Source organism: Lichenostomus cassidix, unplaced genomic scaffold (genome assembly GCF_008360975.1).
Source record: "Lichenostomus cassidix isolate B80296 unplaced genomic scaffold, HeHo_3.0 HiC_scaffold_38, whole genome shotgun sequence".
Classification (NCBI taxonomy): domain Eukaryota; kingdom Metazoa; phylum Chordata; class Aves; order Passeriformes; family Meliphagidae; genus Lichenostomus; species Lichenostomus cassidix.
Genome location: NW_028147440.1, coordinates 1,192,648 through 1,211,003, shown reverse-complemented (window position 1 = coordinate 1,211,003; position 18,356 = coordinate 1,192,648). Strand labels below are relative to the sequence as shown.

General features: G+C 59.7%; 1 protein-coding gene and 1 long non-coding RNA gene across 2 annotated transcripts; one reads left to right on the top strand and one right to left on the bottom strand.

Moving 5' to 3' along the window:
- The first annotated feature begins 1,041 nt into the window (after nucleotides 1–1,041).
- LOC146422923 (uncharacterized) lies at nucleotides 1,042–1,689 on the top strand. Its single transcript, XR_014847770.1, has 3 exons — nucleotides 1,042–1,166; nucleotides 1,251–1,395; nucleotides 1,571–1,689. It is a non-coding gene; the product is annotated as an uncharacterized LOC146422923 (long non-coding RNA).
- Nucleotides 1,594–17,966, bottom strand: LOC146422922 (cathepsin D-like). Its single transcript, XM_085045499.1, has 9 exons — nucleotides 17,859–17,966; nucleotides 15,560–15,680; nucleotides 12,535–12,658; nucleotides 11,018–11,136; nucleotides 9,483–9,682; nucleotides 7,404–7,526; nucleotides 4,631–4,796; nucleotides 2,912–3,010; nucleotides 1,594–1,755 (listed from the first exon to the last, which is right to left on the bottom strand). Exons 1-9 carry the CDS (start codon nucleotides 17,924–17,926, stop codon nucleotides 1,594–1,596), a joined length of 1,182 nt encoding a protein of 393 aa, XP_084901625.1. The 5' UTR covers nucleotides 17,927–17,966.
- Between the last annotated feature and the right edge of the window lie 390 nt (nucleotides 17,967–18,356).

Sequence of the window (18,356 nt, the reverse complement as noted above, 5' to 3'; positions counted from 1 at the left end):
TGTGATGAGGACACGCCCACTGTGATGGGGACACTCCCACAGTGGGTAGGACATGCCTACAATGAAGGGGACGTGCCCAGGATGGGGACACCACGCCCACAGTGAGGGGGACACGCCCATGATGGGGGGACACGCCCACAGTGACGAGGACACGCCTACAGTGATGGGGACACGCCCACTGTGATGAGGACACGCCCACGATGAGGAGACCACGCCCACACAGAGGGGAAAGCCAGCCTCGCTAGAAACCACGCCCACTCTGAGGGAGGACACGCCCACACTGGGGGAAAGCCCGCCTTGATGGAAGCCACGCCCACGCAGAGGGGAAACCACGCCCACGCTGAGAGAAGCCACGCCCACACCGGGAACCCACCTAGCATGGAGGCCACGCCCATTAATGGGAGGCCACGCCCACAGTGAGAAGCCACGCCCACTCGCTGAAAACCACGCCCACGCCGTGCAATCCCCAATGCGGGCCCTGAGGCCCCGCCCACTCCAATAGCCCCGCCCCTTGTGAGCGAAACCACGCCCACTTCGCCTCGAGGCTCCGCCCACCGCGCGGCGATTTGGGCTTACTGGGAGTGTCATTGTCACCTGGTGTCCCCCGAGGGAGCAGCAGGACCAGGAGCCACCAGAGCAGCAGCTTTATTGGAGCCCCCGGAGGGGACAGTGACATTCGTGGGGACATCCAGGGGTCACCAGGGCTCACCAGGGGTCACTCGGTGTCCCCACATGGCCACAGTGTCCCTGCAGGAGGTGTCCAGGTGTCCAGCTGAGCCCCGGGGGTTCCCCAGGTGGGGGTGGCACTTGGTGACACAGATGTCCTGAGGGTCTCCGGGGTGACAGAGCCACCCGGGGGGTCCTGAGGGTGGTTGTCACTTTGGGGACCCAGGCGTTGGGTGACCCCGGAAAGGACAACGGTGGCTGGGGGTCCCTGAGGGAGCTGGGGGGTCCTGGGGTGTCCCCAGGGTGTCCCCAAGTGTCACTTGCTGGGTGTCACTGGGGACACCCAGGTGTCTAGGTGGTCCCAGGGTGTCCCCAGGTATCCCCAGGGTGTCCCTGAGTGTCACTGGGGTGGCTGTCACTGGGGACACCCAGATGTCCGGCTGGTCCCAGCGAGGACTCAGGCCATCCTTGGGTCCCAGGTGTCCCCAGGGTGTCCCCAGGTGTTCCCAGGTGTCCCCAGGGTGTCTCTGAAGGTCCCTGGGGTGGCTGTCACTGGGGACACCCAGGTGTCCGGCTGGTCCCAGGGTGACCCAGGCCATCCGTGGTGTCCCAGGTGTCCCCAGGTGTCCCCAGGGTGTCCCTGAAGGTCCCTGGGGTGGCTGTCACTGGGGACACCCAGGTGTCCAGGTGGTCCCAGCGAGGACCCAGGCCATCTGTGGTGTCCCAGGTGTCCCCAGGTGTCTCCAGGTGTCCCCAGGTATCCCCAGGTGTCACTTGCTGGGCGCCAGCCCCACCCTGTCACTGGGGACACCCAGGTGTCCAGAGGCCATCCTTGGTGTCCCCAGGTGTCCCCAGGGTGTCCCCAGGGTGACCCAGGCCATCCTTGGCTCCCAGGTGTCCCCAGGTGTCCCCGTTTGTCCCCAGGTGTCACTTGCTGGGCGCCAGCCCCACGCGGTTGTTGTCGCGGTCGAAGACGGCGTAGTGACGCGCGAGGAAAACGTCCCCAAGGATCCAGAGGGGACCCGCGGGGGGAGGGACATCGAGGGACATGAAGCCGCTGACACACATGGAGGAACCCCACTGGGACACCTGAGGGGACATGGGGACAGCGGGGGGCGTGAGGGGACAGGGGACAAACGGGGACATGGGGACAGGGACACCGGGGTGACAGGGGGACAAACAGGGACATGGGGACAGGGACACCGGGGTGACAGGGGGACAAGGGGACAAACGGGGACATGGGGACAGGGACAGCGGGGGGTGTGAGAGGACAGGGGGACAAACAGGGACATGGGGACAGGGACAGGGGGGGTGGAGGGGACAGGGGACAGACAGGAAAATGGGGACAGGGACAGCGGTGGGTGACAGGGGGACAAACAGGACATGGGGACAGGGAGGGGGACAGGGATAGGAATTTGGGGACAAGGATAGGGACAGGACTTTGGGGGACAAGGGGACAAGGATGGGGACAGATGGGGATTTGGGGACAAGGATGGGGACAGGGATGGGAATTTGGGGACATGGGGACAAAGAGGGGGACATGGGGACAGGGAGGCGGACAGGGACACGGGGTGACAGGGGGACAAGGGGACAAACAGGGACATGGGGACAGGGATGAGAATATGGGGGACATGGGGACATGAGGACAAAAGAGGGACAGCGATGGGGACACGGGGACACGGGGTGACAGGGGGACAAGGGGACAGAGATGGGGACAGCAGGGATGGGGGACTCAGGGGGGACACAGGGGGACACAGAGGGTCACAGGGGTAACACGGAGGTGACACAGAGGGTGACAGAGGTGACACAGGTGGTGACACACGGGTGACACGGAAGTGACACAAAGGGTGACAAAGGTGACACAGAGGTGACACAAAGGGTGACAGAGGTGACACAGGTGGTGACAGAGGTGACACAGAGGTGACACAAGTGACACAAAGGGTGACAGGTGACACAGAGGTGACACAAAGGGTGACACAAGTGACACAGAGGTGACACAGCAGTGACACAAAGGATGACAGCAGTGACACAGAGGGTGACAGAGGATGATAGAGGTGACACAGGGGTGACAGCAGTGACACAGAGGTGACACAGGTGACACAGAGGGGACAGAAGTGACACAAAGGATGACAGAGGTGCCCCAGAGGTGACCAAGATGACCCAGAGGTGACACAGAGGTGCCCCAGAGGTGACAGAGGTGACACAAAGAGTGACAGAGGTGACCCAAAGGTGACAAGTGTCCCACCTTCATGACGTAGCTCTCGGGGCTCAGCGGGAACTCCTTGCCCCCCAGGACGAAGGTGACATTGGGCAGGGAGGGGACTTTGTCACAGTCCAGCACGTACTGCGGGAGGGGACAGCGCCGTGAGCACCTGGGGGGTGGCCAGGGGACACGGGGACCCCAAAATTGTCACCCAGGGGACACGGGGACACCAAAAAGGACACCCAGGGGACACGGGGACCCCAAAAATGACACCCAAAGGGACCCCCGGGTGGCCAGGGGACACGGGGACACCAAAATTGTCACCCAGGGGACACGGGGACCCCAAAATTGTCACCCAAAGGGGACACAGGGTGGCCAGGGGACACGGGGACCCCAAAAAGGACACTCAGGTGACACTCAGGTGGCCAGGGGGACACAGGGACCCCAAAATTGTCGCCCAAAGGGGACACAGGGACCCCAAAAAGGACACCCAGGGGACACAGGGACCCCAAAAAGGACACCCAGGGGACACAGGGACCCCAAAAAGGACACTCAAAGGGGACCCTCGGGTGGCCAGGGGACACGGGGACCCCAAAATTGTCACCCAGGGGACACGGGGACCCCAAAATTGTCACCCAAAGGGGACACAGGGACCCCAAAAAGGACACTCAGGTGACACTCAGGTGGCCAGGGGGACACAGGGACCCCAAAATTGTCGCCCAAAGGGGACACAGGGACCCCAAAAAGGACACCCAGGGGACACAGGGACCCCAAAATTGTCACCCAAAAGGGACCCCAGGGTGGCCAGGGGACACGGGGACCCCAAATCCCCACCCAGGGGACACGGGGACCCCAAAATTATCACCCAGGGGACACAGGGACCCCAAAATTGTCACCCAAAGGGGACCCCAGGGTGGCCAGGGGACACAGGGACCCCAAAAAGGACACCCAGGGGACACCCAGGTGTCAAGAGGGACACAGGGACCACCAAATCTCCCCAAAAAGGACACCCAGGTGACACCGAGGTGTCCAGGGGGGAGCAAGGGACACCCAAACCCCCCCAAAAGGACACCCAGGGACCCCTAAATGCCACCCAGGTGACACCCAGGTGTCCAGGGAGACACAGGGACCCCAAACCTCCACCCAGGTGACACCCAGGTGACACCCAAACCCCCCAAGGGACACCCAGGGACCCCCAAACTCCCCTGACAGGACCCCCAGGTGTTCAAGGTGACACCCCGAGACCCCCAAATCCCCCAAAATGACACTCAGAGACCCCCAACTTCCCCAAAGGCTACCCAAGGAGTCCCCAAACCCCCCAAAATGACACCCAGGGACCCCCAAACCCCCCAAAATGACACCCAGGGACCCCCAAACCTCCAAGGACACCCAGGGACCAACCCCCCAAAATGACACCAGAGACCCCAAACCCCCAAAGTGTCCCAGGTGTCCAAGTGACACCAGAGACCCAAACCCCCAAAAGGACACCCAGAGACCCCCAAACCCCCCAAAAGTGACCCCCAGGTGTCCAGGGGTGACACCCAGAGACCTCCAAATCCCCAAAATGACCCCCAGAGACCCCCAAATCCCCAAAATGACACCCAGGGACCCCCAAACTCCCCCAAAGGGCACAAGGAACCCCAAATCCCCAAAACGACCCCAGAGAACCCAAACTCCCAAACACCCCAGGGACCCCCAAACCTCCCCCAAAATGACCCCCAGAGACCCCAAACCCCCCCAAAACCCCCCCGGGGGTCTCACCTGTCCCCCCACGGCCTCGAAGCCCCCCAGGGCTCTGTGCAGCGATGTCACCTGCTCCCTGGGGCCGGTGATGAGCGATGTCCCCGTGTCCACGATGGCCTCGCAGCCCCCCGCGCACAACGGGGGGTCCCTGCAGCCCAGCGCCCCCGGCGAGCCCACCGACAGCCTGCCGGGCGGTTTGGGGGGGCGGGGGGCAGTTGGGGGCAGTTTAGAGGGGCTTTGGGGGCACTTAGAGGGGTTTGGGGACAGTTTAGGGGGACTTTGGGGGTGGTTAGGGCAGTTTAGGGGGCACGGGCGTTAGTCGGGGGCAGTTTAAGGGCGGCTTAGGGGTCAGGGGTGGTTAGGGGGGTCAGGGGGGCTTTGGGGGCAGTTTAGGCAGTTTACGGGGCTTTGGGGGCAGTTAGAGGGGTCAGGGCAGTTTAGGGGCAGTTTAGGGGTCAGGGGGTGGTTAGGGGCAGTTTAGGGGGCTTGGGGCTTAGGGGTCGGGGGCAATTTAGGGGGCTTTGGGGGCAGTTAGGCAGTTTGGGGCTTGGGCAGTTTAGGGGCAGTTTAGGGGTCAGGGTGGTTAGGGGGCTTTGGGGGCAGTTTAGGGGGCTTTGGGGCAGTTCGAGGGGTCGGGGGCAATTAGAGGGGTCAGGGGGCAAGTTTAGGGGCTTTAAGGTTGTTAGGGGCAGTTTAGGGGGCTAAAGGGGCTTTGGGGCAGTTTAGGGCAGTTTGGGGTCAGGGCAGTTTGGGGGTCAGGGGGCAATTTAGGGGGCTTTTAGTTTAGGGGGTCAGGGGGTGGTTAGAGGGTCGGGGGCAGTTAGAGGGAATTTGGGGGATTGGGATTTGGGGGCAGTTTAGGGGCTTGGGGTCTTGGGGGCAGTTTAGGGGTCAGGGGTCAGGGGTGGTTAGAGGGTCAGGGGCAGTTTAGGGGGCTTTGGGGGCAGTTTATGGGGTCAGGGGTGGTTAGGGGGCAGAGGCAATTGAGGGGTGGGGCAATTTGAGGGCGGTTTAGGGGTCAGGGGTGGTTAGGGGCAGTTTAGGGGGCACAGGGGGCAGTTAGGAGGGGTTTGGGGGCAGTTTAGGGGGCTTGGGGCAGTTTCGGTCAGGGGGCAGTTTAGGGGGTTAGAGGGCAATTTAGGGTGCAGTTTAGGGGGCTTTGGGGCAGTTAGAGGAGTCAGAGAGACATTTGGGGGCTTTAGAGGGGATTTGGGGGCAGTTAGAGGTGTCAGGGGGCAATTAGAGGGGTCAGGGGGCAGTTAAGGTGGCTTTGGGGCAGTTAGAGGGAATTTTGGGGGATTTAGGATTTGGGGCAGTTTAGGGGGTTTGGGGGCAGTTCGAGGGTCAGGGCGATTTTGGGGGAATTTTTGGGGGATTTTGGGGGAATTTTTGGGAGGATTTTGAGGGCATTTTTGGCAGGATTTCGAGGGTATTTTGGGGTGATTTCAGGGTTTTTTTCGGGGTGATTTCAGGGGATTTTGGGGGAATTTTTGTGAGGATTTCAGGGGTTTTTTTTGGGGTGATTTCAGGTGGATTTTGGGGGAATTTTGGGGAGGATTTTGAGGGGATTTTTGGCAGGATTTCAGGGGTATTTCAGGTTGATTTCAGGGTATTTTTCGGGGTGATTTTAGGAGATTTTGGGGGGATTTTTCGGGTGATTTCGGTGGGATTTTCAGCAGGATTCTGGGGGTATTTTGGGGTGATTTCGGAGTTGATTTCAGGGTTTTTTTCGGGGTGATTTGAGGGGATTTTGGGGTGATTTCGGGGTTGATTTCAGGGTTTTTTTCGGGGTGATTTGAGGGGATTTTGGGGGGATTTTTGTGAGGATTTCGGGGTGATTTCAGGATTTTTTCGGGGCGATTTCAGGGTATTTTCGGGGTGATTTCAGGGTTTTTTTCAGGGTGATTCCAGGTGGATTTGGGGGGAATTTTTGGGAGGACTTTTGTGAGGATTTCAGGGGTTTTTCGGGGTGATTTCAGGGGATTTTTGGGAGGACTTTTGTGAGGATTTCAGGATTTTTTCGGGATTATTTCAGGGGTATTTTTGGGGTGATTTCAGGGTATTTTTTCGGGGTGATTTCAGGGTATTTTCGGGATGATTTCAGGGTATTTTTTGGGGTGATTTTGAGGGGATTTTGGGGGAATTTTTGGGAGGATTTCAGGTTTTTTTTCGGGGTGATTTCAGGGTATTTTCGGGGTGATTTCAGGGTATTTTTTTGGGGTGATTTCAGGGTATTTTTTTGGGGTGATTTCGGTGGGATTTTTGGCAGGATTTCGGGGTGATTTCAGGGTATTTTCGGGGTGATTTCAGGGTATTTTTTCGGGGTGATTTCAGGATTTTTTCGGGGTGATTTCAGGATATTTTCGGGGTGATTTCAGGATTTTTTCGGGGTGATTTCGGGGTATTTTTGTGGTGATTTCAGGGTATTTTCGGGGTGATTTCAGGGTATTTTTTTGGGGTGATTTCAGGGTATTTTCGGGGTGATTTCAGGGTATTTTTGGGGTGATTTCAGGGTATTTTTTGGGGTGATTTCAGGGTATTTTTTGGGGTGATTTTGAGGGGATTTTGGGGGAATTTTTGGGAGGATTTCAGGGTATTTTTTGGGGTGATTTCAGGATATTTTCGGGATGATTTCAGGGTATTTTTTGGGGTGATTTCAGGGTATTTTCAGGATTATTTCAGGGTATTTTCGGGGTGATTTCGGGGTATTTTCGGGATAATTTCAGGGTATTTTTGGGGTGATTTCAGGGTATTTTCGGGGTGATTTCAGGGTATTTTTTGGGGGTCTCACCTGTCCATGTGCACCTGCCAGTAGCCCTGGCGGGACACGGGGATGTAGTGCAGAGGTCCCTCGAACTGTCCCTCGTCGATTCCCCCCAAGAGCAGCTCCCCCCCGTCGCCCTCCGACGCCCCACTGCACCCCACAGCACAGCGTCAGGGGGGATTTGGGGGTCCCAGGGGGGATTTGGGGGTCCCATGGGTGTCCCAGGGGGATTTCAGGGGGAATTTGGGTGTCCCAGGAGGGATTTTGGGGGGAATTTGGGTGTCCCAATGGGATTTCGGGGGGATTTGGGATCCCAGGGGGGATTTTGGGTCCCATGGGTGTCCAAGGGGATTTCAGGGGGTGTTTGGTCCCAGGGATTTGGCAGGATTTGGGTCCCAGGTCCAGGGGATTTATTTGGGATTTGGGGGATTTGGGGTCCCATGGGTGTCCCAGGGGGATTTCAGGGGGAATTTGGGGTCCCAGAGGGGATTTCGGGGTCCTGTGGGTGTCCCAGAGGGGATTTGGGGGTCCCATGGGTGTCCCAGGGCGGATTTCAGGGGGAATTTGGGGTCCCAGGAGGGATTTTGGGGGGATTTGGGGTCCCAGGGTGTCCCTGGGGGGATTTTGGGGGAATTTGGGGTCCCAGGGGATTTTGGGGGTTGGGGTCTCATGGGTGTCCCAGGGGATTTCAGGGGCTGTTCAGGGGTCCCAGGGGGGATTTCAGGATTTGGCAGGGAGGGGTCCCACGGGGTCCCAGAGGGGATTTTGGGGGTAATTTGGGTCCCAGAGGGGATTTTGGGGTAATTTGGGTCCCATGGGTGTCCCAGAGGGATTTGGGGGATTTGTGGATCCCAGAGGGGATTTGGGGGTCCCATGGATGTCCCAGGGGATTTCAGGGGCTGTTCAGGGGTCCCAGGGGGTATTTGGGGGTCCCATGGGTGTCCCAGAGGGGATTTTGGGGGGATTTGGGGTCCCAGGGGGGATCTGGGGGGATTTGGGGATCCCATGGGTGTCCCAGGGGGATTTCAGGGGGTGTTTGGGGGTCCCAGGGGAGATTTGGGGTCCCAGGAGCATCCCAGGGGGGATTTTGGGGTACTTTAAGGATATTTCGGGTGTAGTTGGGGTGTATTTAGGGTGCAGTTGGGATGTAGTCAGTGGGTGGTTTTGGGTTACTTTAAGGATATTTTGGGTACATTTGGGATATATTTAGGATGTATTTTGGGCGTGGTCAGGGCGTGGTCAGGGATGATTTTGGGTATAGTTGACCCATATTTTGGGTGTAGTTTGGGTGTGGTCAGGGCGTGGTCAGGGGTGGTTTTGGGTTACTTCAAGGATATTTTGGGTACAGTTGGGATATATTTAGGATTCATTTTGGGTGTGGTCAGGGCGTGGTCAGGGCGTGTCCAGGGTGTGGTCAGGGGTACTTTAAGGATAATTTGGGTATATTTAGCGTGTAGTCGAGGTGTGATCAGGACCTGTCCAGGGGTGGTTTTGGGTTATTTTAAGGATATTTTGGGTACCGTTGGGATATATTTAGGATTCATTTTGGGTGTGGTCAGGGCGTGTCCAGGGTGTGGTCAGGGGTACTTTAAGGATAATTTGGGTATATTTAGGGTGCAGTTGAGGTGTGATCAGGACCTGTCCAGGGGTGGTTTTGGGCTACTTTAAGGATATTTTGGGTACAGCTGGGATATATTTAGGATTCATTTTGGGTGTGGTCAGGGCGTGTCCAGGGTGTGGTCAAGGGCGACTTTAAGGATAATTTGGATATATTTAGGGTGTAGTTCAGGTGTGATCAGGACCTGTCCAGGGGTGGTTTTGGGTTACTTTAAGGATATTTTGGGTACAGTTGGGGTGTGGTCAGGCTGTGGTCAGGGCGTGGATCAGGGTGTGGTCAGTGCGTGGTCAAGGTGTGGTCAAGGCGTGGTCAGGGCATGCTCAGGGTGTGGTCAGGGCGTGGTCAGGATGCGGTCAGGGTGTGGTCAGGGCGTGGTCAGGGTGTGGTCAGGACGTGGTTAGGGCGCGGTCAGGGCATAGTCAGGCCATGCTCAGGGTGTGGTCAGGGCGTGGTCAGGGCGTGGTCAGGGCGTGTCCAGGTGCCCCTACCTGCGCAGGCGGAAGGAGAAGACGTTGTCCCGGAACAGCCCGAGGTCCATCATGTTGTCGAACACCGGCCGCGCCGGGCCGGCCGAGGCGCCGGGGAACGCCAGGCCAAGGACGCCATCGAAGCGGGCAGCGGCGAAAGCCAGGCCGGGCAGCGCCACCGCCTCGGCGAACGTCTGGTTGGGGACTGAGACATTGGACACCTGGGTGGGACAGTGACAGTGACAGTGTGACACAGGGACACAGTGCCACCGCCTCGGCGAACGTCTGGTTGGGGACCGAGACATTGGACACCTGGGACAGGTGACAAAGGGACAGGTGACACAGTGAGAGAGTGACAAAGGGACAGGTGACACAGTGACAGGAACACAGTAACAGTGTGACACAGTGACACACAGGGACTCAGTGACAAAGGGACACAATGACACAGTGCCACCGCCTCAGCAAAAGTCTGGTTGGGGACCGAGACGTTGGACACCTGGGACAGGTGACAAAGGGACAGGTGACACAGTGAGAGAGTGACAAAGGGACAGGTGACACAGTGACACCGCCTTGGTGAACGTCTGGTTGGGGACTGACACGTTGGACACCTGGGAGAGGGGACAATGGGACATTGACACAGTGACCCAGTGACCGAGTGACAAAGGGACAGGTGACACAGTGACACAGTGACAGAGTGACAAAGGGACAGTGACAGTGACACAGTGACACCGCCTCGGCGAACGTCTGGTTGGGGACCGAGACGTTGGACACCTGGGAGAGGTGACAAAGGGACAGGTGACACAGTGACACAGTGACACAAGTGCCACCGCCTCGGCGAACGTCTGGTTGGGGACCGAGACGTTGGACACCTGGGAGAGGTGACACGGGGACAGGTGACATGGGGACAGGTGACACACTGGGAACAGGGTGAACCCTAAAACAGGCAACACAGAGACACACACAGTGACAGTGACACGGGGACACGGTGACAGGGACACAGGGTCAGGACCCCCTGGGACCCCCGCCCACCGTGAGGGTGTCGCTCAGGAAGCCCCTCAGGACCCCTGCCCACCCCTCAGAGACCCCTTGAGGGTGCTCAGGAAGCCCCTGGCACCCCTCCCCACCCCTCAGGACCCCTGCCCACCCCCTGCGACCCCTCCCCAAGCCCACCGTGAGTGTATCCGTGCTCAGGAAGCCCCCCGAGCCCCCTCCCCTGTCCCCAAGCCCACCGTGAGTGTGTCGGTGCTCAGGAAGCCCCTCAGGAAGCCCCCGAAGCCCCCCGAGCCCCCTCCCCATGTCCCCCAAGCCCCCCGAGCCCCCCCCTGTCCCCAAGTCCACCGTGAGTGTATCGGTGCTCAGGAAGCCCCTCAGGAAGCCCCCGAGCCCTCCCCGAGCCACTGTGAGTGTATCCGTGCTCAGGAAGCCCCCGAGCCCCCTCCCCATGTCCCCAAGCTCCGAGCCCCTCCCCATGTCCCCAAGCCCACCGTGAGTGTGTCGGTGCTCAGGAAGCCCCTCAGGAAGTTCCCCAAGCCCCCTCCCCATGTCCCCAAGCCCACCGTGAGCGTATCGGTGCTCAGGAAGCCCCTCAGGCTGCCGCTGCCGTAGCTGATGGCGAACGCCGTGCCGTTGGCTCGGTGGGTGCAGGAGAGCAGCGGCTGGTAGTGCGGGTGCAGCCCTGGGGACAGCGGGGACAGTGACACCTGGCACCTGGGCGGGCCGCGCCCACTCACACAGGCCACGCCCGGTCACCCCGGCCACGCCCAGTCACCGCAGGCCACGCCCACTCAGATCAGACCACGCCCCATCCATTTAGACCACGCCCATCCCGTCAAACCACACTCCATCTGCACAGGCCACGCCCACTCACCCGGCCACGCCCACTCACCGCAGGCCACGCCCACTCATCTCCGACCATGCCCACTCATCTCCGACCACGCCCCATCCACTTAGACCACGCCCACTCGTCTTAGGCCACACCCATCCATTCAGACCACACCCATTCACTCAAACCACGCCCTGTCTGCTCAGACCACGCCCCATCCACTCAGGCCACGCCCACACATCATAGACCACGCCCCATCCACTCACACCACACCCATTCATCTCGGACCACGCCCCCAAACCACACCTACTTCTCCATCCTGCTAAGCTACTCCATCCATTCCCAAACCACGCCCACTCCCAGCCCCACCCAGTTAGACCCCGCCCCAGCCCCAAACCACGCCCATTTCTCCACCCCGCCAGGCCCCGCCCCTACTCCAAAACCACGCCCATTTTCCCACCCACACCCCCAAACCACACCCACTTCTCCACCCAGCTGTGCCACTCCCTTCATTCCCAAACCACGCCCACCGACCACACCCTGTTAAGCCCCACCTCCACCCCAAACCACGCCCAGCTAGGCCCCGCCCCAATCAAAACCACTCCCATTTCCCACCCACACCCCAAACCACACCCACTTCACCACCCAGCTATGCCGCACCATTCATTCCCAAACCACGCCCACCCGACCGCACCCTGTTAAGCCCCACCCCTCATTCCCAAACCACGCCCAGCTAGGCCCCGCCCCAATCCAAAACCACGCCCATTTTCTCAGCCACACCCCCCCCAAACCACACCCACTTCTCCACCCCATTGTGCTACTCCATTCATTCCCAAACCACGCCCACCGACTACACCCTGTTAAGCCCCACCCCCACCCCAAACCACGCCCAGCTAGGCCCCGCCCCAATCAAAACCACGCCAATTACCCCACCCACACCACATCCCCAAACCACACCCACTTCACCCAGCTATGCCACTCCATTCCCAAACCACACCCACCGACCACACCCTGCTAAGCCCCACCCACCCTAAGCCACGCCCCCGTCCCCACCCCGTTAGGCCCCGCCCCAATCCAAAACCACACCCACACTCCCAACCACACCCACTTCTCCACCCAGCTATGCCACTCCCTTCATTTCCCAAACCACGCCCACTGACCACACGCTGTTAAGCCCCACCCCTCATTCCCAAACCACGCCCATTGACCACACCCCTTTAGGCCCCGCCCCCCTAGCCCCGCCCCTCTCACAGCAGGCCAGGTAGAGCAGGCAGCAGCGGCTGGAGGGAACCCAGAGGTCAGCGGAGCCGGTGTCGAAAATGACCCGGAAACTCTGCGGGGGCGTGCCCAGAGAGATGGTGCCGTAGTACTGAGCCTGTCAGTGTCACCACAGTGTCACCAGAGTGTCACCAGGGTGTCACCAAACCACACCCCCAACACCAAACCACACCCCCAACACCAAAACACACCCCACCACCCACAACCAAACACCCAGTGTCACCACAGTGCCACCAGAGTGTCACCATGTCACAGTGTCACACAGTGTCACCATGTAACTGTCACACACCCCCAGTGTGCCCAGAGAGATGGTGCCGTAGTACTGAGCCTGGGGGGGACAGTGTCACCACAGTGTCACCAGAGTCATGCAGTGTCACCACAGTGTCACCATGGAACTGTCACACCCCCCAGTGTCCCCAGCGAGATGGTGCCGTAGTACTGAGCCTGGGGGGGACAGTGTCACCACAGTGTCACCAGGGTGTCACCATGGAACTGTCACAGCCTCCCAGTGTGCCCAGCGAGATGGTGCCGTAGTACTGAGCCTGTCACCAGAGTGTCACCGTGTCACCACAGTGTCACCAGGGTGTCACCAGGGTCATGGGGACTGACACAGTGTCACCATGGAACTGTCACACTCCCCCCAATGTCACCATGAAGCTGTCACACCCCCCCAGTGTGCCCAGCGAGATGGTGCTGTAGTACTGAGCCTGTCACATAATGTCACCAGGGTGTCACCAGGGTGTCACCAGGGTGTCACAGTGTGACACAGTGTCATTGCAGTGTCACTGCGGTGTCACCATGGAACTGTCACACCCCACTATGTGCCCAGCAAGATGGTGCCGTGGTACTGAGCCTGTCACCGTGTCACCATGGAACTGTCACCCAAACCAGTGTCACCATGAAACTGTCACACCCCCCAACATGCTCAGTGAGATGGTGCCATAGTACTGAGCCTGTCAGTGTCACCAGAGTGTCACCGTGTCACCACAGTGTCACCAGGGTTTCACCGTGTCACTGTGGAACTGTCACCCACCCTGCCATGTCACCAGGGAACTGTCACCCAAACCAATGTCACCATGGAACTGTCACACACCCCAGTGTGCCCAGCAAGATGGTGCCGTAGTACTGTGCCTGTGTCACATAGTGTCACTGTGTCACCAGAGTGTCACCAGAGTGTCACCAGAGTGTCACCAGAGTGTCACCGTGTCATGATGGAACTGTCACCCACCCCACCATGTGCCCATGGCATAGTCACCCCTGACCCCATGTCACCATGGCACTGTCAACCGTGTCACCGTGGAACTGTCACCCACCCCACCATGTCCCCAGGGTGATGGGGACTGACACAATGTCACCATGGAACTGCCACCCTCCCCCACGTCCCCATGGCACTGTCACCCCCAAATTCCAATGTCCCCAAGGTCCCTGTGACCCGCCAATGTCCCCATCACACTGTCACCTCCCTGTCCCCATGTCCCCAGTGACACTGTCACTCCCAAGTTCCAATGTCCCCAAGGTCCCAGTGACACCACCCTCGCCCCACCCACACCCCACCCCAAACCCCCAACCCCCCATGTCCCCATGGCACTGTCACCTCCCTGTCCCCATGTCCCAATGTCCCTGTGACACTCCCCATGTCCCCATGTCCTGTCACACCCCTGTCCCCACGTCCCCAAGGTCCCTGTGACATTCCGCATGTCCCCACGGCACTGTCACCCCCAAATTCCAATGTCCCCAAGACCCCCCCATGTCCTGTCACCCTGTCCCCATCACACTGTCACCCCCTGTCCCCATGTCCCCAAGGTCCCTGTGACACCCCGCATGTCCCCATGGCATTGTCACCCCCTGTCCCCATGTCCCCATGGCACTGTCACCCCCAAATTCCAATGTCCCCCAGGTCCCTGTGACCCGCTGATGTCCCCATGGCACTGTCACCCCCTGTCCCCATGTCCCCAGGGTCCCTGTGACACCCCATATATCCCCATGGCATTGTCACTCCCTGTCTCCATGTCCCCAAGGTCCCCGTGACACTCCCAATGTCCCTGTGGCAATGTCACCTCCCTGTCCCCATGTCCCTGTGACACCCCCCGTGTCCCCATGGCACTGTCACCCCCAAATTCCAATGTCCCCAGTGTCCCCAGTGACACTGTCACCTCCCTGTCCCCATGTCCCCAAGATCCCTGTGACACTCCCAATGTCCCTATGGCAATGTCATCCCCTGTCCCCATGTCCCCGTGACCCTCCCATGTCCTGTCGCCATGTCCCCATGGCACTGTCACCTCCCTGTCTCCATGTCCCCAATGTCCCTGTGGCACTCCCTGTGTCCCGATGGCATTGTCACCTCCCTGTCTCCACGTCCCCAAGACGTCCCCATGTCCTGTCCCCATGGCACTGTCACCCCCAAATTCCAATGTCCCCAATGTCCCTGTGACACCCCGCATGTACCTGTGGCATTGTCACCCTTTGTCCCCATGTCCCCAGTGACACTGTCACTCCCAAGTTCCAATGTCCCCAAGGTCCCTGTGACACTGTCACCCTCTGTCCCCTTGTCCCCAAGGTCCCCGTGACACTCCCAATGTCCCTATGGCAATGTCACTTCCCTGTCCTCATGTCCCCAAGACCCCCCCATGTCCTGTCGCCATGTCCCCAAGGCACTGTCACACCCCTGTCCCCATGTCCCCAAGGTCCCTGTGACACCCCGCATGTCCCCATGGCAGTGCCACCTCCCTGTCCCCATGTCCCCAATGTCCCTGTGACACTCCCATGTCCCCATGCCCCTGTCACCCCAAATTCCAATGTCCCCAAGGTCCCAGTGACACTGTCACCCCCTGTCCCCATGTCCCCAAGATCTCTGTGACACCCCGTACATCCCCATGGCATTGTCACCTCCCTGTCCCCATGTCCCCAAGGTCCCTGTGACACCCCGTACATCCCCATGGCAGTGTCACCTCCCTGTCCCCATGTCCCTGTCCCCTCCCCCCGCCCCTCCCCCACTCACGTCCATGTAGTTCCGAAGTCTCGCGGGAGCTGCCGCCGCCCCTCCCCCACTCCGGCCGCGGGGGTTGGCCCCGCCCCCCCAAAATTTGGGGGGCACCCAGGGGCCCCTCTGCAGGGGGATGCTGCGGGGGAGGGGAGAGCCTCATCAGCCTAATGAGCTTAATTAGCCTAATTAGCCTAATGACGCCAATGATGCTAATGAGGCCAGCCGGGTGGGGGGATGGGGAGATTAATTAGCTTAATGAGGAAAAACTTCATCAGCGGGAGGGGGTGATGGGGTTTGGGGGGGTGGGTGGGGTGGGTCCCCAAAATTTGGGGTGACACTCGGGGTCACCCCGCGGGGTCAGAGGTCACCGGAAGGGTCACGCCCTGGTGGGTGGGGCTGAGGAGGAGCGGGTCGGACCGGTTCCGCCCCCGCCGAACCCCAAAATCTACCTGGGAGGGACCGGAGGGACCGGGAACCCCAAAAACACACCTGGGAGGGACCGGGAACCCCAAAAACACACCTGGGAGGGACTGGGAACCCCAAAAACACACCTGGGAAACACCGGGAACCCCAAAAACACACCTGGGAGGGACTGGGAACCCCAAAAACACACCTGGGAGGGACCGGGAACCCCAAAAACACACCTGGGAGGGACCGGGAACCCCAAAAACACACCTGGGAGGGACCGGGAACCCCAAAATCCCCAAAATTCCCCATCTGGGAGGGACCGAGAATCCCAAAAATCTACCTGGGAGGGACCGGGAACCCCAAAAACACACCTGGGAGGGACCGGGAACCCCAAAAATCTACCTGGGAGGGACCGGGAACCCCAAAAACACACCTGGGAGGGACCGGGAACCCCAAAATCCCCAAAAATCCCCATCTGGGAGGGACGGGGAACCCCAAAAACACACCTGGGAGGGACTGGGAACCCCAAAAATGCACCTGGGAGGTACCGGAACCCCAAAATCCCTCCAAAAATCTACCTAGGAGGGACCGGGAACCCCAAAAATCTGCCTGGGTGGGACCGGGAACCCCAAAAATCTACCTGGGAGGGACCGGGAACCCCAAAAACACACCTGGGAGGGACCGGAACCCCAAAAATCTACCTGGGAGGGACCGGGAACCCCAAAAACACACCTGGGAGGGACCGGAACCCCAAAAATCTACCTGGGAGGGACCGGGAACCCCAAAAATCTACCTGGGAAACACTGGGAACCCCAAAAATTTACCTGGGAGGGACCGGGAACCCCAAAAACACACCTAGGAGGGACTGGGAACCCCAAAATCCCCAAAATTCCCCATCTGGGAGGGACCGAGAACCCCAAAAATCTACCTGGGAGGAACATCGAACCCCAAAAACACACCTGGGAGGGACTGGGAACCCCAAAAATGCACCTGGGAAACACCGGGAACCCCAAAAATCTACCTGGGAGGAAAATCGAACCCCAAAAATCTACCTGGGAGGGACCGGAACCCCAAAAATCTACCTGGGAGAGAGCGGGAACCCCAAAAATCCCACCTGGGAGGGACCGGGTACCCCAAAATCCCCAAAAATCCCACCTGGGAGGTATCCGGAAAACCCCAAATTCCTCCTCCAAGAACCTGAGGGGTCCTGGAATCCCCCAAACCCCTCAGCTGAAGGACACAGGTGTGTCCGGGACACCCCCAAAGCCACACCTGGGGGGGCTCAGGTGCTCCAGGACCCCAAAATCTGCCCCCAAACACCCCAAATCCACCCCCAAACCCCCACCTGGGGGGATCCAGGTGTCCGGGACCCCCAAATTCCCTCCCTAGGTGTCTAGGACCCCCAAATTTCCCTCAGATTCCCTCCCCAGGTGTTCAGGACTCCCCAAATTCCCTCCCCAGGTGTTCAGAATCTCCCAAATTCCTCCCCAGGTATTCAGGACCCCCCAAATCCTCCCCAAATTCCCTCCTCAGGTATTCAGGACCCCCCAAATTACCCTCAAATTCCTCCCCAGGTGTTCAGGACCCTCCAAATCCCCCCAAATCCCTTCCCCAGGTGTTCAGGACCCCCCAAATGCCCCCAAATCCCTCCCCAGTGTCCGGGACCCCCCCAAATTTCCCCAAATTCCCTCCCCAGGTGTTCAGGACAAACTCCCCAGGACACCCCAAACCCCCAAATCCCCTCCCCAGGTGTTCAGGACCCCCTGTTCCTCCCCAGGCGTTCAGGACTCCCCAAACCTCCCACCTCCTCCCTCCCCAGGTGTTCCAGGACCCCCAATTCCCCCAAATTCCCTCCCAGGTGTTCAGGACCCCCAAAATCCCCCAATCCCCCGCTCAGGTGTCTCACCGCAGCACCGCCCCCGCTCCGGCCGCCAGCAGCACGAGGGTCCCCAAAATTCGACCCCCCATGGCCATCTGAGCCCCCCCAGCCCCGCGCCGGCCGGGAAACCCCCGCAGGCCACGCCCACCGCCACGCCCCCTCCGCAAAGCCACGCCCCTTCCCATTGACGGCGACGGGGGAAGCCCCGCGAAGCCACGCCCACTCTGGTAGATTGATAGGTGAAGCCACGCCCACTTAATGACCATATATGGCGCGTCAGGGAAGCCACGCCCCCTCATTGAGTAAAATGGCGCGGATAGCCACGCCCCCTTTGAAGCCACGCCCACTCGTGGCCATAAATGGGCAGAGCGCACCTGGGCTAAGCCACGCCCACCGCGGTCACCTGGCTGCGGGGGAGGGGTGACTCAGGGAACCCCAAAATCGCCCCCGCTTCCGGGGGGGGGCTGGCCACGCCCAGAATTTGGGGAGAGCCGAAATTCGTCCCGAAATAACATCCCAAAAATT